At 48.4% G+C, this 18,779-nt stretch overlaps 2 protein-coding genes across 2 annotated transcripts; both read right to left on the bottom strand.

The window, feature by feature from the left end:
• Positions 1-2,736: 2,736 nt before the first annotated feature.
• Positions 2,737-18,421, bottom strand: LOC115406145 (uncharacterized). Its single transcript, XM_030116049.1, has 11 exons — positions 17,955-18,421; positions 17,557-17,663; positions 16,895-17,021; positions 15,517-16,354; positions 12,605-12,809; positions 8,965-9,025; positions 6,868-7,772; positions 4,910-5,288; positions 4,108-4,223; positions 3,951-4,026; positions 2,737-3,872 (listed from the first exon to the last, which is right to left on the bottom strand). Exons 1-11 carry the CDS (start codon positions 18,241-18,243, stop codon positions 3,043-3,045), a joined length of 3,933 nt encoding a protein of 1,310 aa, XP_029971909.1. The 5' UTR covers positions 18,244-18,421; the 3' UTR covers positions 2,737-3,042.
• On the bottom strand, positions 6,476-12,951 carry LOC115405630 (zinc finger and SCAN domain-containing protein 10-like). The gene is made up of 3 exons (XM_030115265.1): positions 12,419-12,951; positions 8,965-9,025; positions 6,476-7,772 (listed from the first exon to the last, which is right to left on the bottom strand). The coding sequence occupies exons 1-3, from the start codon at positions 12,794-12,796 to the stop codon at positions 6,862-6,864; spliced, it is 1,350 nt and encodes a 449-aa protein (XP_029971125.1). The 5' UTR covers positions 12,797-12,951; the 3' UTR covers positions 6,476-6,861.
• Positions 18,422-18,779: the final 358 nt, after the last annotated feature.

Below are 18,779 nucleotides of genomic sequence, written 5' to 3'. Positions count from 1 at the left end.
AGCCTTCCTGCCGCAGATAACTGGATGAAGTTGTTTTTTTTGAGTAAGTCATTCAGTCACATGAAGCGTCGCGCTGCTTAGAACAAACTGGTGTTCATCGTGTGAATTGGTCCGGCGGTCTCAGCCCAGAGCTACCATCACCTCTGGCTCTGCGCTGACGCCATGGAGTACGACGTGCGGGTTGTTTCTGGCCGTGTTCGCTCCACCGTGGAGCCACCAGCAGTGGGATTGCTTCCTTTACCTCCAGGCCACCACACTCCATCCACTCAATGCCTTTTTTATATTTAAAGCTGTGCTTAACACAATATATGTGATGATAGTCAATCCCATAATGCATTGTGAAGGCGGGGGTAGCTCCTGGTTTTGGTTTTGAGCTCTGTATATAATGCAGCAGCTCCAGTCGTCTTGGTGAATCCAGGTGGGAGATGGAGCATTATCTTATTATTGATCGCATCGTATTAATATAATAATCCGAGTACACCTGGCGTCACCGTCCTCCGTTAGATATGTGAAGGTCGTCGTTCCAAAGCCAACGAATGCAGCTTTAAACGATCAAACACGTGTTTATAGATAGTTTTACATATTTCAATTGTGTATTTTAAGCAGCTATTTAACACAGATGTAACAATGGCAGCACTTATCTTCTCACTATCCTCGTGTTGTTGAGAACTGTAACATTAAATTTTAAAGGAACCACAAACCGGGACACAGATCTGTGGCCGAGGTTATAAAACAAAGTCAGTGTCAAAATGTTTTTTAAACGACTACAGGATGCAGTCATCCTGGTGTTTTAGTGTTGATCACTGTTTAATAGAGTCTGAAATGAACAGATAAGAGTTTATCGGTCGGGGAATCGGGGTGACTGGATTTCTAAAGACTGTTGTTGGTGTTTAAGATTTAATCTTTACAGTATTTTGCATTATGACATCTTTTTATGTGAATGTTTCCACAATCCAATAAACATTTTAAAGACAGCTTGTATTCTGTGGTCTTTTATTCCTTGAAGTCACACCGCAGTGGATCATCTTGTCCTGTCGCTCTCCGCCTGGCAGCTCCATCCTCATCCTCCTTTCACCAAATGATCTCAAACTCCTCCTTTTGAAGGGAAACGTGATCCATTCCCTGTGCCAGGACGGAGTCCACACTCCTACTAACAGTCTCGTTTTCAGCCAAATGGAAGGAAAAGCTTCTCGTGCTGCACTTTGATAGTCTGAGAGTTTCTATTTGTGGGTTACTTCTGTTGTTTCTATGGAAAATTAATGGTTGTAGCAAAGAAAAAGCAATTTGACAAAGATTTAAAACATACTGTATGGATCAGTCAGCTCCACATCTGAAAACAAATGAGAGCTCCAGTGGTACAAAATGTGTTGTCAAAAAGATGTTAAAAAAAGAAAATAAAAGCTCTTCTCTTCATTTTGACAACAGGCTCATGTATCAAACATTCAAAACCCTTTTTTCCCCCAAACTGACGGACTGGCCGTCATTTAAATCTCTGAACACAGAAGGCGAGTCAAACTATAGAAATCCAAATGGATAATCTGCATCTTCTAGACTTCTCTTCTTTATGTACAAACTGACAGTCTGTGAAAAACAACACTGTAGATATACTCAACTTCCTGAAGAACTGGATGACTGAACGCTAAATACAACTGATGGATCATGTCTGCTGTGAACCTCATCTGATTGAAAACTATTTCAAACACTTCTGCTTTCTTATTTAGGAAACAAAAACAGAAATGACTGATAGTGACGGCCATGGTACTTGAAAAAGGAGACGTTTTATTGGAAATTCACAACAAAAAAACAGAAGAGGTACCTTGACCAGAGCTGTCATGTGTCCAGCTGCACTTTGTCCGCATGACAAAGTATTCAGTCAGATGAACAATCCTCTCTGAAACACAGTTCCTGCTGTAAAGAGGCTGGACTGACAGGAATGCTCCTTCTGTTGTAACAGATTCCCCGATAAAAGGCAAAAACCTTGAAATGTGAAGGTTGAATTGCATAACGAGTGGAAATGTACAAACGGAATCGCTTCACTGCTCAGTGTTAAGTGTAAAAAACACCTAAAAATGTTCCCTTTTAAAACCTTGTTTGATGACCAGGCTGATGAAATCCAGTTTAGAAACTAACATGATCATGTTTTTGACCTCCACCTGGAAAAACTAACTCCTTTAAAGCCATACTTCAACATTTTGGCAAATTGGCCCATTTAGCGCAATTCCTGAGTCATTCGAACAGCATACTTACTGTTTTTGTGAGGGCGAGCTGTTGTTTATCCAGAGGTGAGTCGGGGAAGGTTTTCGGGACGGACACAATGGAAGTGGACGGTATTTTTGTTCCCCCTCGTCAAACTCATCAAATACACAATCCAACAACCCCAAAACACTTTGGTGGACACGTTATAATCCACACATTCACTACGCTGTGGAACACCAACAAATAATATTGTAGCGTTACGACACTGAAGCAAATACTGGGAACTACTTTTTCTTTTGAAATCACTACGCCCAGACGCTGTGTTTAGTAAGTAGTTCCGTCTGAGCAATCTTCGCATAAACAACTCAATCTGGTCATTTTGCATTAATATTCCACAGCGTAGTGAATGTGTGGATTATAACGTGTCCACCAAAGTGTTTTGGGGTTGTTGGATTGTGTATTTGATGAGTTTGACGAGGGGGAACAAAAATACCATCCACTTCCATTTGTGTCCGTCCCGAAAACCTTCCCCGACTCACCTCTGAATAAACAACAGCTCGCCCTCACAGAAACAGTAAGTATGCTGTTCTAATGACTAAGGAATTGCACTAAATGGGCCAATTTGCCAAAATGTTGAAGTATCGCTTTAAGTTCAGGCAACCAAAAAGGAAAACGTTCATTTTAAAACAGCTCCTTGACTCCAGGAAGACTTTGTTTCCATAGTTGTGTTTCAGATCAAATGAAAGGTTCTTGCAGTGTTTTCCACTGATCCGGCAGCCGGATGCCGATGGCGGCGGCCGGATGCCGATGGCGGCGGCCGGACGCCGATGGCGGCGGCCGGACGCCTCACTGCGACGTGTCGGCGAGCGGCTTGTCCTCGGCGTGCAGCGCCACGTGGCGCCGCAGGTGGCTGCCGGAGATGAAGGTCTTGCCGCAGAAGGAGCAGCGGAACTGCTTGTAGTCCGTGTGCACGGTCATGTGCACCTTGAGCGAGCCGGACTGGGCGAAGCGCTTGCCGCAGTGCACGCAGCCGTAGCGCTTCTCGCCGGTGTGCACGCTCTGGTGGCGCTTCAGGTTGCTGGAGTCGGAGAAGCGCTTCCCGCACAGCGCGCACACGAAGGGCTTCTCGCCCGTGTGCACGCGCAGGTGCGTCTTCAGGTTCTTGAAGCAGGCCAGGCTCTTGCCGCAGTAGTTGCAGACGAACGACTTGCCGCCGGGCTCCCCCCTGCTGAGCCCGTCCTGCTGCTGCTGCCTCCTCCTGCAGAGGGCGCTCCTCCCCGCCGCCGCCTCCTTCCTGGGGAGCTGCTGCTCCTCTGCGGGCTGCAGCGCCCTCTGCTGGCCGCTGTGGAACGCTGCAGGCTGCAGACTGGCCTCGCTGAGGGTAAAGGTAAAGCCGCTGCTGGTTCCCATGCCGGAGCAGCCGGGATCTCCTCCCAGAGGATTCTGGGAGCTGAGCTGCAGCGGCGGCTCGAACAGAGCACAGTCATAGCCGCCGGCGTCCGGCGTGCGGCCGCTGTGGAGGGCTTTCTGATTGGACATGGAGGTGGAGCTGACCTCGCCGCTCGTCCAGGACTGGCACGAGGCGCTGCCGCCGCTGTCCCCCACTTCCTGCTTGAACGGCGGGGACGGGTCGTCCCGCTCGCTGGCCTGTCCTTCAGGGACGGGAGAAAACCGCTCTGAGGAGACAGACACGCACCATGACACGGGAACAAACACACACTTCACAACTGGACACAGCTGGTACCAGGACTTACTGTCCACCTCAGACTGAGACCAGGACTCCTCCACGTCCTCCACTTTGACGATGGCTGTCGTCTCCACGGCGACCGGCTGGAATCAGAGCAGACAACATGAGGCGACGGTCCTGGACCAGATTCACACGTTTCCACTGCAGGTGCATCCTGCACTCACCGTCTCCGGCGTGGTCTCCGGGTCCAGCTCTATGGGGGGACTGGGGTCTCTGGGGTCTCTGGGGTCTCTGCAGCGCTCCGTCTCCTGGCTGGACAGCTGGCACAGCGCCACGCGGCCTGGACGGACAGAGGCCGTTACTGATCGGCTGTCTGGACCGAATGGAGGAGCTGCTCAGATCAACAGCTGAATCTCACTGTTCACTTTGCTTCACGAGTTGATTTTAACAGAACACACACTGTCAGCCACACACACTTCAGGAGTAAGAATTTCTTGTATTTTTAAAAAAGCTGAAAAAAACTGACACTTGTTGATTTAGCATCACTTTTTTTTTTTACTGAGCAGACATTTTTGCAAAAACTTACAGGAATTCTTTTTCTGTTTTAATGGCTAACAGGGAAATTTGAGCAATTCAAGGCACAACAATTCATGCAACTTAAATAATCAGAATCCTAAAAATTAAAGAGAAAAGTGAAAAAATAACTGGAGGACCAAGGGGGACATATATTCAACATCTGGAATAAACTTTCATTCAAACAAGTTGAAAAAACCAAGTGAACCTATTTTAATTTATGTTATTTGTAGTTTACAGTGCTGCAGTTGTGCTTTTTCCCACTAACCCAGTAATAATCAATCACAATGGAGAAATCCTTTTTTTCCCTGCATTTACTCATCCTAATTCTGGCTGATGGGGGTCAAGGGTCAAGGGTCACCCAGGGACCCACAGAGGAGTCCTGGTTCCTGATCAAGCCTGCTTTAGCGGATGTTCAGGCGTGTGGCTGGGTGCTGACCGGGCCGCAGAGACCTTCTCTACCTGACGGCGTCCCGCTGCTCCTCGGAACCAGCTGCACGCGCGCGCGGCCGGCCGCGTGCGGCAGCGCGGAGCCGCCGGCGGTGGCGGCGGCCCGCAGCGCGGTGGCCCGGGCCGTGCGCAGCTCCATGAGCCGCAGCTTCCTCCGCAGCACCTCGTTCTCCTTGCGGCTGCGGCTGATCTCCAGCTGCAGCACGGCGTAGCCGCTGTCCACCAGCTCGCAGATCTCCGCCACGGCCGTGTTGGCCAGCACCTCCATGATGGAGGCGAGCTGCGCGTGGAAGGTGGCGACGGGCGGCATCGTCTCGACCCGCCGCGGGCGCCTCGTTTCTGGGGGGTTAAGCTCCGAGAGGCCGGCCTGTAAACGACTGCGGCGTCAGAAAGGGACCGCGGCCGCAGGTTGTGGCTGGAAGCGGAGCTTCACCTGATCCAGAATCCCGACACGAACCAGGAAGTGATGTCTGCGGGAAAAAAGAAAACACGCCGGAGTGCGCATGCGCACCGAGTCCAAACAAACCGCGCGGTGGGTGAGTAAAACTGAAGCCTCATCTCAAACCTTCAGTGTATGGAAGCCAAATTCTAACATGAAGAAAAGACACACGCACGGTATGTCCTTATTATGAGACCGTAAGTCGAAAAAATGACTCTCTCATAATTTCGACTGACATGACATACAAGGTGGTTTTTTTCAAGTGGCGGAAATGGGCTTCCATAGAAATGACACTTTATGTTTGCTTGTGACACAATAATCTAACGTAGGATAAACTTACTGGAAATTTTAACTGAATGGGTGATAAAATAATACACAACTCCACTAAAAAGCTCAGATTTAATACTTCTGTTTACAAAATCATTTTATGACTGACTTTAAGTGTGCACTTGACTTAATTTCTGCTTACTGTCATCAGTCTGTAATTTTATTGAGGGAGTTTGCATTAATAACAGATCACAGCTTTATCTGCACATTAAGATGTGAAGCCCAGCCTCCACCCCTCTGTGTCTCTGTATGTTTGTTACTTTGCTGACATCTGCTGTTTAGTTCCGGGTCTCATTTTGCATCATTGCTGAAACAATGTGACCAACAACCTTTATTTTTCCACACATTTTTGGGATTTTCTTCACATCTGACACCCCCGATTTAAATAATCACAGCTTTTGTTTGCATCACTGTCATACAAGCAAGAAATTTCAGTTCAACATAACAAAATCTAGAAAAATATCAAATATAAAATACAAGGATGTCTTCATTTAAGTCCATTCAACTCAACATTGTAATGCTGGCTACATGTATGCCAGGTAGAAAAAGAGGGAGAAGGGGAAAACTATTATTTTTAATGGCGTGGCAGAGCAGGAACACAATAAAAATCACAGCCTTTTTTTGTGGCAGGAGACTGTGATGCTGAATAAAGACACACTGATCAGAGTCACCAGGAGAGAGGAGGTTCAGTAGGACCAGTGCTTCTGCAGATTCTGTGTTTTTACCACATCACTTTTTTGTGCAGTTGTAATATGTTCTGAAAAACAGAAAACTGCTTCATCATAACAGAAAAGCTGTTTTCATCCAGTTCCAACAGTGCTTTATTTAAAAAAAAAATAGAAAAACATGAAAGACAACATTTCTTTTAAAATCTGTCTTCAAAATACGAGTAAAATAGGAGGAACCCGTCACTGTTTTCCTGTTTTTAGCATGAAATCTGAACCAACTAATGCGATCTGCTCCAACAACGGATGCTAATAAATGACAAATAATATCAAACGACAGGGATTAGGTATCGGAGGTTAACAGTACTGTTGGTGATCAGATTTAACAGTGATGTGTTCAGTCTGGATTTTACCCGCTTCAAGTGTATTAAGTTTAACAAACAGAACAGAACATGAAAGCCTTCCTGCTGCAGTGCGTCGCCGGCGTTCCCAGTCCTGCTGTGTTCAGGGTTTCCGGCGCCGCCTCAGACGTTGGGGTGACACTTGTTCATGTGCAGCTTCAGGCTGTACTTGACGATGAAGCTCTTGGCGCAGACGGAGCAGGCGAACGGCCGCTCGCCGGAGTGGACGCTCAGGTGGGACTTGAGGTGCGCCGACTGCGTGAACTTCTTGCCGCACTGGCCGCAGCTGAAGGGCCGCTCGCCGGTGTGCAGGCGCATGTGCACGTCCAGGTTCTGCGCCGTGGCGTAGGTCTTGTTGCAGAGCGAGCAGACGAAGCGCCGCCTGCGGGCGCCGGGCGGCTGGCCGTTGCAGAGCGGCGGCGGGCCGGGCTGCTCGCCGTACACGGCGTAGCTCATCATCTCGCTCTCGTCGTACTCGAAGGCCGAGCTGCTGCCCTCGGACAGCTGGCAGTCCGCGGAGGCGGAGCCCGCCACGCCGATCAGCTTCACGCCGAACGAGTCGCCGTCCATGTTCTCGCCCTGGTGGAACTGAGCGAACGCCGCCGGGCCTTTGGCCTGCTTGGTCCAGGCCTGGTCCACGTTCAGGTCCAGCTCGGCCCTGCCGGAGGGAGACTCCATCAGAGTGCTGCTGCTGAAGAACACCGGTCTGCCCAGAGCCGGCGGGGCCAGGGAGCAGTCCTGGACCAGCTGCAGGTCCGAGTCCATCTGGGAGGAGTAGGAGCAGCCGGACTCGCCGGCCTCCGCCTCGGCGTCGCCGCCCAGCTGCTCGCTGCGGGGGGAGTCCAGAGAGTACACCGGCACCGGCTTCTCCTGAGCCCCCGCGCTCAGTCTGACGGCTCTGGGAGGGTCCGGAGACGACCGCTTCTCCGCCTCCTCCTTTTCTGGCCACGTCATCCGTTTGTGCCGGTTGCTAGGAAACGCCGAGGCGGCCTCTCTGGGTCCGGCCGACCCTCCGTCCGCTGGCTTATTACAGCCTGGAAGTAAAGACACAGATCAGAGCTTTTCATTTGTTCCTCAGTCCTTCCCAGGAGGCAGCACGCTCAGGACAAGGCTCAGGCTTTACTGTCACGTTTACCAGAAAATACGACATTAAGATGACCGCTACGGAAGAAAGAACGGGCCAAACAACGGATTCAAGTGCATGAGGCAAAATGTTTTTAATTCTAAGGTTATGGCTCCAACAAGCCTCCATACTTGGCTCCATACAGTCATAACCTTAAAACGAATTAGCATTGTAATGCATTTAATTTGATTTTCAGTCCATATTGACTTCTGACTGCCAGATCTCATCTCATGTGAACATTTGTTTCCCTTTGAAGAAAGTTGACATGAAGACAGATAACAGATCCAGTTCCTCAGAACGATAGTGAACTCTGCTGAACTTTCCTGAAAATGTTTTTAAGATTTTTGCATTTATATTTGGGGAAAATATAGGTCACAGTGACCTCTGACCTCTAAAATCTAATGACATTAAAGGTGCCTTAAGGAGTTTGCATGTTTTATGTGAAACAGCGCCCCCTGCAGGCCTTGGGCGTAATGCAGCTTAGTGAAAAACTCGTCCCTGCGGCTCGCGTGCACGGAAGAGGAGAACTCCGTCTTCGCTCGTTTAGAAGCGCTGCAGTAAGATTTAAGTGTCTTCTCCCTGGTGGAGTCTGTGTGGAGCTGCAGTGCTAGAAGCCAGTCTGTTCTTACTTTCTGGAAGATCCTGCTCAGTTGTTGCTCACTAAGCATCTGGCGGAGTAATGGCGGACAAAACGAAACCTAACCAGCCAGAACGCGCATTACGTCATTCCTTTCAAATTCTCCCCAAAAAAACTCTGGAGCCGGACCGGGACTGTGACTTTCAAGTGACAGTTTAGCGCTGTTAGAGGTACTGGTAATGAATATGTCAGGGCACATTGTACACATCATTAAAAATGTGTAACATATTTATGGTGGAAAATAAGTATTTTTAAGGTTGTAAAACTCCTTAATGCACCTTTAAGTGAATCCTGTCGGTTCATCTGAGTCTCTGAAGCCAAAACTGACATGTGTCCTATTGGAAGAATTGAAGGATCAGTTTATTCTGTGAGGTAACAACCTAGTTTTGGCTAGTTTAAAAATAAATACTTGAAAACCTTCTGGAAACCTTGCATCAAGGACACCACTCCAATCATTTCCTCTCACCTTCTTCAAAAGTGTCGTTGCTGTTGGAGTCTTCATCTTTGATTAAAACCACATCTGGAAACTGTGAACCACAAAACAAATCCCATGAGGAACTGGAATCAACAAGTAAACAACCGATGGTCACTTCTCCTGCATCCATCTCACACAATCTCGAAGATGTCAGTTAATTAGGATCAAGATCTCTTCAGTCCTGATTGGCTGACTGCTCTTAAGATTAAATGAGGTTTTAACGGGAGGATTAATGAATGAAGGGAAGGCTGTGATTACATTAACTCTCAACAACTAACGCTAAACATGTGAATCAAAGCCCCAAGTCTACAGGAAATTACATTACTTTAAAACTTCATTTTTGTTTCTTAAAATGATAATTACCACCAGCAAGCAGCTCAGAGCCTGAGATGCAAAAAAAAAAAAAAGTATCTTGAAGTGCAGCAGACCTCTGGGCCCAGTATTTCAAAAAATTAAATCCAGATTGAATTGATCCAGATTTCCAAATCCCACTTTCCTGATCCATGGATCAGGATCTTCTATCCCGGCATTTCAAAACTTTGCTGAATTGGATCAGAATAATCCTGATCCTCTCGGATTGAGATTTTCAAATCCATCCCATCCCTCGGATCAGCCGCCCTCAGGGTCACAGACAGAAGACAGAGGATGTGCTGTGTAGATCTTAAAGCGGACCTATTATGCTATTTTTCAGTCCTGTCATATACGTCACAGAAGCCAAAAACATAGTATTTAAGTTTGCTTGCCCCAAATTCATCTTATGTTGGGAGTTTGAGCGTCTAGAAAGTGGCTCTGAGGAGCCTTCCTCCGAACAGCCTGATTTTCACAGGATGCACTTGAACGCATCTGGCCACGCCCACTCTCCCACGGGAGGGGGGGGGGGGGGGGGGGGGGGGGTGTCTCCTGGACCGTTTCAGCTTCGGTTTCAGTTTCATTTTCAAAAATCTGGTGTAGGGAGACAAGGAGGAAAAAGACAATTTTCAAATTTCAATGTCTTCATGAGGCTACGGCAGCACACACTACTATAACCACCTATCCGGGGGGCCCAAAGGCTGGATCCTCTTCCGGGGGGGGGGGTTTCCTCTTGTTGACGTAGACAAAGTAAGATTTCAGAATCGCGTGTTTGAGTGTATATTTCCTTAAAAGTGGAGTGCGCGATTGAGGGAGGTGACTGAATGTTTCACCTCTGGGGCTCATGCAGAGGCTCTGGGAGGTGATATGACTGTAAAGACTCCTTTTTAAATGAATTTTGCATAATATGACTCCTTTAAAGGTGCCTTAAGGAGTTTGCACGTTTTATGGGAAACAGCGCCCCTGCAGGCCTTGGGCGTAATGCAGCTTAGTGAAAAACTCGTCCCTGTGTCTCGCGTGCACGGAAGAGGGGAACTCCTTCTTCGCTCGTTTAGTAGCGCTCCAGTAAAATGTAAGTTTCTTCTCCCTGGTGGAGTCTGTGTGGAGCTGTGGCAGTGCTAGAAGCCAGTCTGTTCTGACTTTCTGGAAGATCCTGCTCAGCTGTTGCTCACTAAGCATCTGGCGGAGTAATGGCGGACAAAACGAAACCTAACCAGCCGGAGCGCGCATTACGTCATTCCTTTCAAATTCTCCCCAAAAAAACTCTGGAGCCGGACCGGCACTGTGACTTTCAAGTGACAGTTTAGCCTGTTAGAGGTTCTGGTAATGAATATGTCAGGGCACATTGTACACATCATTAAAAATGTGTAACATATTTATGGTGGAAAATAAGTATTTTTAAGGTTGTAAAACTACTTAATGCAGCTTTAAGGCTGCAGAGATCTTTCATAAATTAACGCACCACAAGAAAAAGTATTATATAGTCCTTCAAGATACTTTCTGTTGCATGGAGTCAATGTTCACTTCAGTTCTCTGTTTAAGCAGCTGCCTTGTCACTGACCTTCATATTTTGAGAAGCATTTTATAAAAGGACATTACAGACTGGTGTAATAAAATAAAAACATAAGACAAATGTGAGATATCCAACAGCTTTACTGAACAGAAACAAAGGGAAAACAAAAGTATTCCTAGACCTTCTAGGAAAAATACAATTACTGGAAAAGCAAATGGAAAAGTAGTGTGAAAACTTTAAGTGTAGGTGTTACAATTTTGGGTCGAGGACATTTTTGTTGTTAACTTGTTTGAGTTACTTTTCTGACAATTGTGAAATTTGGATTTTTTTTTCTGTTCAACAAAAAAACAACTGTGCATGAAGACACTTAATTTATTAAAAATATCTTTTTATACTAATGATTGTGAGACATGCCAGTAAAAGCTCTCTGTGGATGAGTCTCTGTGGAACTGATACCTGGATCAGACTCTGAGCCGACCCTGAGGAGGATTAATTTAATGCTGGTTTTCAGGATAAAACTGATCCAGATTAGGGACTGAAGTTTTGAAATACCCAACACAGGCTCAAATCTGGATTAAAGGCAGGATTGGATTCCCAAATCTGGATTTAAATTATCAAGATTAAATGCTTTTTGAAATACCCAATTTTGGATCAGATCTGGGTTTAATCCTGGTGGATTATGTTTGAAATACTGGGCCATGAACATCAAGATGATCAACCACAGATCAAGAGACTATTCTAGATTTGAAGCAATGATTTCAAACAGAATGGCATTCAGGTAGGAAGGAATACAATGGAGAGAATAAAACCCTCTGATGTCCAAACAGATGATCCAGCTCCCACATCTCAGCCTGATATAATTAATCAGATGGCACAATCTTAATGTAGCTGTACAGTTTTAATTAACTTTAAGGAGTCCATCTCATTCCATCTTTAAATTCTAAATTAAGCATTATCGAAATTCAAGTCAGACCTGTTTTATTTAAAGACAGCCATCTGTGGAGCTCTATAATGTGTCAGGTTCATTATTTATTCATTATATACTGGCAGGTAACGTTGAAGGAAACCATCCATCTCATCTCATAACTGTAGAAACCAAATGACTAAATAATCTCTGGGATCAGTATAGAGCCTGTCATGGACATTTATTTCCACAGGGAGTTCAGCCAAAGCGAAATTAGTTGAATATATTAATTTAAAAAAAGGAATAAAGATTAAACGTCCATAACCAAATCACCCCCTTTTCTAACGGATCAACAAAAAGTCGTTAATTTAATTAATCTTGTCTGGATTACATAGATTTTGGTAAAAAAATACAAAAAAAAAAAATAATAATAAAATAAGGGGGAAATGCTGCATGGATTTTTTAATCTACAAAGGAAATGTAAGTTTTAACTAATGATTATCAATTTTTAAATCAAAAATGCAGATTACTAAAAGCGTCAACCCCACAGTAAAAAACAAAAACAAGCATCACGCCGGGTTTTCCTCTCCTGCTGCGTGACTGAGTGAAGAAGTGGAGAAACACACTTCATCAGTGACTTCAGCGGCTTAAAGCAGCCTGCAGACCGGCTGGACGCTCACCTCCTCCCGCGCCGCCGCGGCGTGTCTCCCGGGCCTCCCGCTGGACGGAGCAGCGGCTGCGGCTTCTGCTCCCTCTGCGTCCCGTTGCTGCCGCGGTGTCTGCGGCCGCGACGCGTCTCCCGCGGCCAGGTCGCCCTCCGCCGCCGCCTCCACCGGCCCCCCGCCGCCGCCGCCGCCGCCCCGGACCACGATGGACTCGATGAGGTGCAGCTTCTTCCGCAGGTCGTCGCTCTCCTGGCGGCTGCGGCTGAGCTCGCGCCGCAGCGCCGCGTAGCCTTCGTCCACCAGCTCGCAGATCTCCAGCACGGCCGCCCGGGTGAGCGCGCCCATGATGATGGACAGCTGCTCGTGGAGCCCCGCGCGGCTCAGCGCCGACATCCCGCCGCAGCCGCTGCCAGACAGCCGGGACCGGGACCGGGGACCGGGACCGGGACTCTGATTGGACGGAGGGGGAGATGGAGCCTGACTGTAGCCGCTCACACTTCACGGCGTCCCGCAGACGTCTCCTCTGAAGTGTGTCCAAGCTGGGAGAAGACCTGCTACTTCCGGCCCCTGCTGACGTCACTTCCGCTCTGTCTGTCGGCTTTGTTTTCATCTCATTTCCAGTTTTTCTCTGTAATTTACGGAGCCCGGAGTGGCCATGGAGAGGGAGGGACAACAACAACAACAACAACAACAACAACAACAACAACGTAACATAACACACGTTAATGACGCATGTGTTCCTTGTTTTCCTTACCTGTGTACTTTGTCAATAATTACAGTATACTGATTAGGTTTTAACCAATCCCCTAAAGCTTTTTTTGTTTTTGTTTTTTTCACTCTTCTTGACATTTTCCTTTATGAAACCCCAGACATGACATCTGAAATAAAACTTTGAATTGTGGCCCAAAATAAAATTTAGTACCAAGAAATGTTTTTTTTTTTATTGCATCAAATTTATATTTTGCAGGCTGAAATTTGTATTTCGAAGACACAAATTGTTATTTTTTGGCTTTGAATTAATCTTGTGTGGACTTAAATTAGTATTTTATATTAGACCGTCGTGAGACGTCAGTTTCATCCTACTGTTGATGTGTTGTTGCAATAGACTCTCCTCCATCGGCATCACTCACTCCCCCTTCTCTTCTCTGGTTTCACTCCTCCCTCACTGGCCGCACTCAGTTCATCCAGCTCAAGTCCTTCATCTCTCAGCCCTCCTCCGTCACTTCTGGTGTGCCTCAGGGCTCCGTCCTGGGGCCCCTCCTCTTCATCATATACCTCCTTCCTCTCAGCAGTATTTTCAGTAAACATGGTATTAACTTTCATTGCTACACGGAGACACCCAGCTCTCTCTCTCCAGTAAACCTGACTCCACTCTCCCGCCTCCTCCCTCACCCTCTGTATCTCTGAAATCAAATCCTGGTTCACCTCAAACTTCCTGAAATTGAACAGTGATAAAACAGAACTTCTTCTTGTTGGCACCAAGTCCTCACTCTCCAAATCTGACAGGTTGTCCCTCACAGTGGACAGCTCCTCAGTGTCCCCTCCCCTCAGGGTAGAGTCTGGGTGTCGTCCTCCACAGCTCACTTTCCTTCCACTCCCACATTAATAACATCACTCGCTCTGCATACTTTCACCCACGTAACATAAACCGTCTCCGCCCCTCTCTCTCCCCTCACACCACTGCCATCCTGGTCCACAGCCTCGTCACCTCCCGCCTCGACTACTGTAACTCCCTCCTCTTTGGTGTCCCCCACAAATCTCTCCATCAGCTCCAGCTGGTCCAGAACTCAGCAGCTCCATCATCATCAAAACCCCTTCCTCTCACCACATCACCCCCGTCCTCCAGCAGCTCCACTGGATCATCTTCAAGATTCTTCTGTTTGCATTTAAAGCCATCCACATTAAGACCATTTCAACACGGCGACCTACATTACTCATTTGTGAGAACACATTATGACATCAGTCATTTATTCAACAGCAGCATTTTACTTTCGTTTCCCTCAAGTCCACAGAAAATATTGTCTCCCAGAAACGAAGCCTCCTCCGACCACGGTGCAGTTGTGGAAATTTGCTGTTGTGTTGTGGCGCGGTAATTCAAAGCCACAATATTCTGTGGCCTCAAATTATTTCATGCCAACAAAATATTTGTGTTCTTAGTTTAAAACTAATTTGTTTCATTAATCTTATCAAAACTGTTTAATCATTGAATTGTTACATTTTGTAGGTTTATGTTAGTTTTGTTATAAAAGATAAATAATTTGATCTGATTCATTGACATATGGACTTGGTTTAGTCTTGATTCAATTTGAAGTTTTCTTATTTTGATTTATTTCTAATCTGTAAATCAGATTTTAGTCTTCAGATTGAGTCACTTCAAGTAGAGCGAAGGTGGATGAAGTTCTGGGTATTTCAGAAATACACCCTGGATTAGTTTCAGGTTAAAGTGATGGAGGAGCTGTTTTGATGCTGTTCTTAATGTAACTTTTCATTGAAGTTTTTTATCTCATTTTCAGTTACTTTCAGTGTCTTAACCCAGTAATAACCAGGTTTCCATCATGCTCAACATTTCTTAGGCATAAAGGCAAAATGTAAAACAAAAAAGAATTTTACTACCCAAGTTCAGAGTGAATTAGGGCAAACTTTTAGTCTGAAACTGTCATCCTCTGAATTCCTGATCAAGTCAACATTTATGACAGTCGTGTTATTCCACATCTCTAAATATGAACTGAAATCAAACAGTTCAACCAGCATTGCACACGTTTATTTTCAGATATACATCAACCAAAGAACAGCCACATGCTTCTGGCAAGTGTCGGCTTGCTACAAACTAAAGATACCAGGCAATCCCGAAGTCCTGAAGCGGGCCTGAAAACGGCCCACGTTCTCGTTGAGGTAAGACTTGATTCAGAGCAGGTCAGGGGACCTTTCCCCTACAACTATTTATTTTGTTATTATACCAAGGCAGTTCAGAGAACGGGTGAAAAATGAGTAAGGCCCAGCAGAGTGAGAACCACTGATCAGTCTTAAGTTACAGTGACTCTCCAGTAACGGCCGAGGTTTGGTCCACAAGTCCAGCTCCAGATCAGTGAGTGTCAGCTGGTGTCCAGCAGGGCTACAGCTGGACAGGAAGTGCGGCCTGCTCCGCCATGTGGTGCTTCTGCTGGTGTATCCTCAGGTTCTGCTTCCCGGCGAACCTCTTGCCGCAGTGCTGGCAGGCGAAGGGCCGCTCGCCGGTGTGCACGCTCTGGTGCGTCTTCAGGTGGCCCGACTGCGTGAAGCGCTTCCCGCACTGGGCGCAGCTGTACGGCCGCTCGCCCGTGTGCACGCGCACGTGCGTCTCCAGGCTGCGGGAGGAGGTGAAGCATTTCCCGCAGTAGTTGCAGCTGAAGCGTCGGTCCCTGCAGTACCGGTTGAGGTCCAGAGGGTCCAGTCTGGAGCCGCCGAGGGACAGGGCCAGGGGGAAGCTGGCCGCGCTCAAGTCAGAGGCCTTCTCCATCAGCGTGGGCCGCAGGTCCGGCTTCAGGTAGGGCCGGTGGTGGACGGGCACCATGCTGGGCAGGCCCTGGCCGGTCCAGGAGGAGCTCAGGTCCAGCTCGGCGTCGTAGTGGCGGGAGCTGACCAGCGAAACGCCGCGCTTCAGCTCCGACGTCCCGGGCAGCGACGCCGGGCCGTCCCCCGACCGCACCAGGAACGGCTTGGCGGTCTGGGCCGCGGACGGCGAGCGGCCGTCCGACTCCGCCGCCAAATCGAACACCACATCCGCGGAGCCGCCGTCCGCGGGGCCCGCGGGAGAACCCGGCACGCTGCGGGACTCCTGACGCTCCAGACGCTCTGACAGCTCGCCGGCGTTCTGGTCCCACGGCCGTACGTCCGGCGCCGCAGCCGAGAGGCGGATCCCGGACGGGCCCTCGTCGCTGTCCTCCTCCGCCTGCGAGGGCAGCATCTCCGTCCCTGAGGAGGAGCACAGCAGGTCTCTCACAGAGCCAAAGACAGAAGAACATACAGACTGCCTTTGTCTCTGGTGTCTGCTACTGAAGGATCGTAACATTAAACACAAACGCTCAAGGTTCCTAAAGTTAAATACCGTTCATCTACCGTTCAGTGTCACTGATTCGCCAGTGACTAATGACAGATTCCATCGCTGCAGCTGACGTCAGCATCTGTACAAACTGCTGAAACATGTTGAAGAGACCGTTAGTAAAGAGGAAGAGCCGCCTGCCGTCCTCTTCAGGGGTTAACCATTCCCAGAGACAAACATGTCCCCGTCTCTGAGGGACTACTGTTCCAGAGACGAGAGTTTCATCACGAGAGTCATCCTCCTCCGATGTCCCAAATCCTCCCTTCAGTTCTGAGCTCATCGTTCCCATGGATTCAGGGAGATGAACCGGAGCCCAGTGGCTAAACTGAAATCTATCCACCTGTCACTTAGCTGGCTCTGTTCAGTTTAAAAACAGCATGAGGTGATGGCGGTGGCGCCGAGTCGGCTCTTACCGTTTTCACTCAGAAGCAGGTCAGTGGCGGCGAGGCTGTCGGCCTCCTCCTCTTTAGTGGTTTCCTCCTTTATCAGAACGACGTCCTGGCCGGCCTGCTGCTCTTCTGCTGCAGCTGAAGACGAGTCCTGAGAGCACAAGACCAAGAAACGAACCACGGCTATTTTATTTATTAGGTAGGTTACACTGAATAATGATGAGAAGAAGAATCAAGCATTACTGTTGTGACTCTTTTTGTGCAACTCTGTGTTGCTCACAGCTCCAAAGCAATCGCCACAGTCCACACAGAGACACGTTTGATGGTCGACATGTTAAACGGGTCGATGTGTTGACACATTGTGAGAACGCTCGCTTGACTGTGAGTGGCGGCCGTCTGCACGTGTTCTGGCTATGTTTTGCTCTGGGCTTTTACTGGGTTTTTATAGTGCATTTACTGGATTTTATTGTGCTTTATTAGATTTTATAGAGCTTTTAGTGGATTTTATTTCTGACGTGCAGTGGGTTTTACAGAGCTTTTAGTGGAATTCATGTCCTTCCACAGACTGGATGACACTTTAAATGTCACTGCACTTGTTAGAATGAAAATAAAGATGTTCAGATCATTTTGCTGTGAAATATTTCACCAGTGAGGTGAATCCTCTCCTCTGTGCTGTTACATCTCACCCCGTCTGTTGCTTCTGTGGAGGCGTCCGATGCTGAGAGCGGTCCACATCTCCTGAGGGCTGAGGCTTTCAGCTGCTTGTGGCTCAGGCCGGAGGGTAAGGCGTGCTCTGGTGAGGGGCAGCAGAAACACAGCTGTCATCAACCACGTCTCCTGCAGAGCTTCTCTGTTCCTGAAATCCATGCATCGAGGTCAAAGGTGTTGGCTCAAAGTGGTCTGGAGCACCGAGGACCCAGACAGCAGGACACACACACACACACAGGGCTCACAGAGGGTGTGTGTGTGGGGTGTGTGTGGAGTTTCAGGAGGAGCCAGCGTCTCGGTTTCTCGTCAGGTACCGGATCGATGGAGCGGCCGACACCCTGGACCCGGAGAGGAGGTGTGTGTTTAGCGGACTCACCGATGGCGAAGTCCAGCAGCCCCCCGCCGCCGCCGCCGCCGCCCTCCTCCTCCAGCGGGCCGCCGTAGTCCAGCATCCCGGCGTGTCCGCGGCTCCCCCGGGCGATGATGGACTCGATGAGCTCCAGCTTCCTGCGCAGCGCCTCGTTCTCCTTGTGGCTGCGGCTGATCTCCAGCTGCAGCACGGCGTAGCTGTCGTCCACCAGCTCGCAGATCTCCGCCACGGCCGCTTTGGCCAGCGCCTCCATGATGGACGCCAGCTGGGAGTGGAACGCCTTGTAGGTCGTCATGTCGGGCGGGCGGCGGCGGCGGGGGGCCGGCGGCGGGCGGCTCGGTCCGCGGGAGACGGCTTCTGGAGGGAGGGACCCGGCACACCGGAGGGGCGTCGTGTTTACCGCCGGGACGGAGGCTGGAAGCTGCCGCGGAGGACCGTCGCTGTTTGGAGCTGGTCTGTTGTCCCGCAGCCACTTCCGCTTCAGCGCTGTCAAAATAAAAGACCCCAATGAGTGCAGTTCTCGGCCAGCTTCAGCGTGCCAACACCAACTTCCGATTTAGCACCGTCAAAATAAAATATCCCAACGAATAGCAGACATAAAGAGATCTTCTGAATGAATACAGTTCAGCATGCTACTTCAGCCAGGTAATAACTTTGTATTATTGGCAAATTGTTGCTCTGATGGGTCGATCATTCAGTAAAGTTATTATGTCCTAGGCTTTTGTTTTTTGCATACAAACATAACTAAATTCAATTCAATTCAGCTTTATTTATAAAGTACCAATTACAACATAGGAAACCCAACAGATCCGCATGATGACAGTATTTCTT

Source organism: Salarias fasciatus, chromosome 18 (assembly GCF_902148845.1).
Source record: "Salarias fasciatus chromosome 18, fSalaFa1.1, whole genome shotgun sequence".
Taxonomy (NCBI): Eukaryota; Metazoa; Chordata; class Actinopteri; order Blenniiformes; family Blenniidae; genus Salarias; species Salarias fasciatus.
This window is presented reverse-complemented; position numbering and strand designations above follow the sequence as displayed.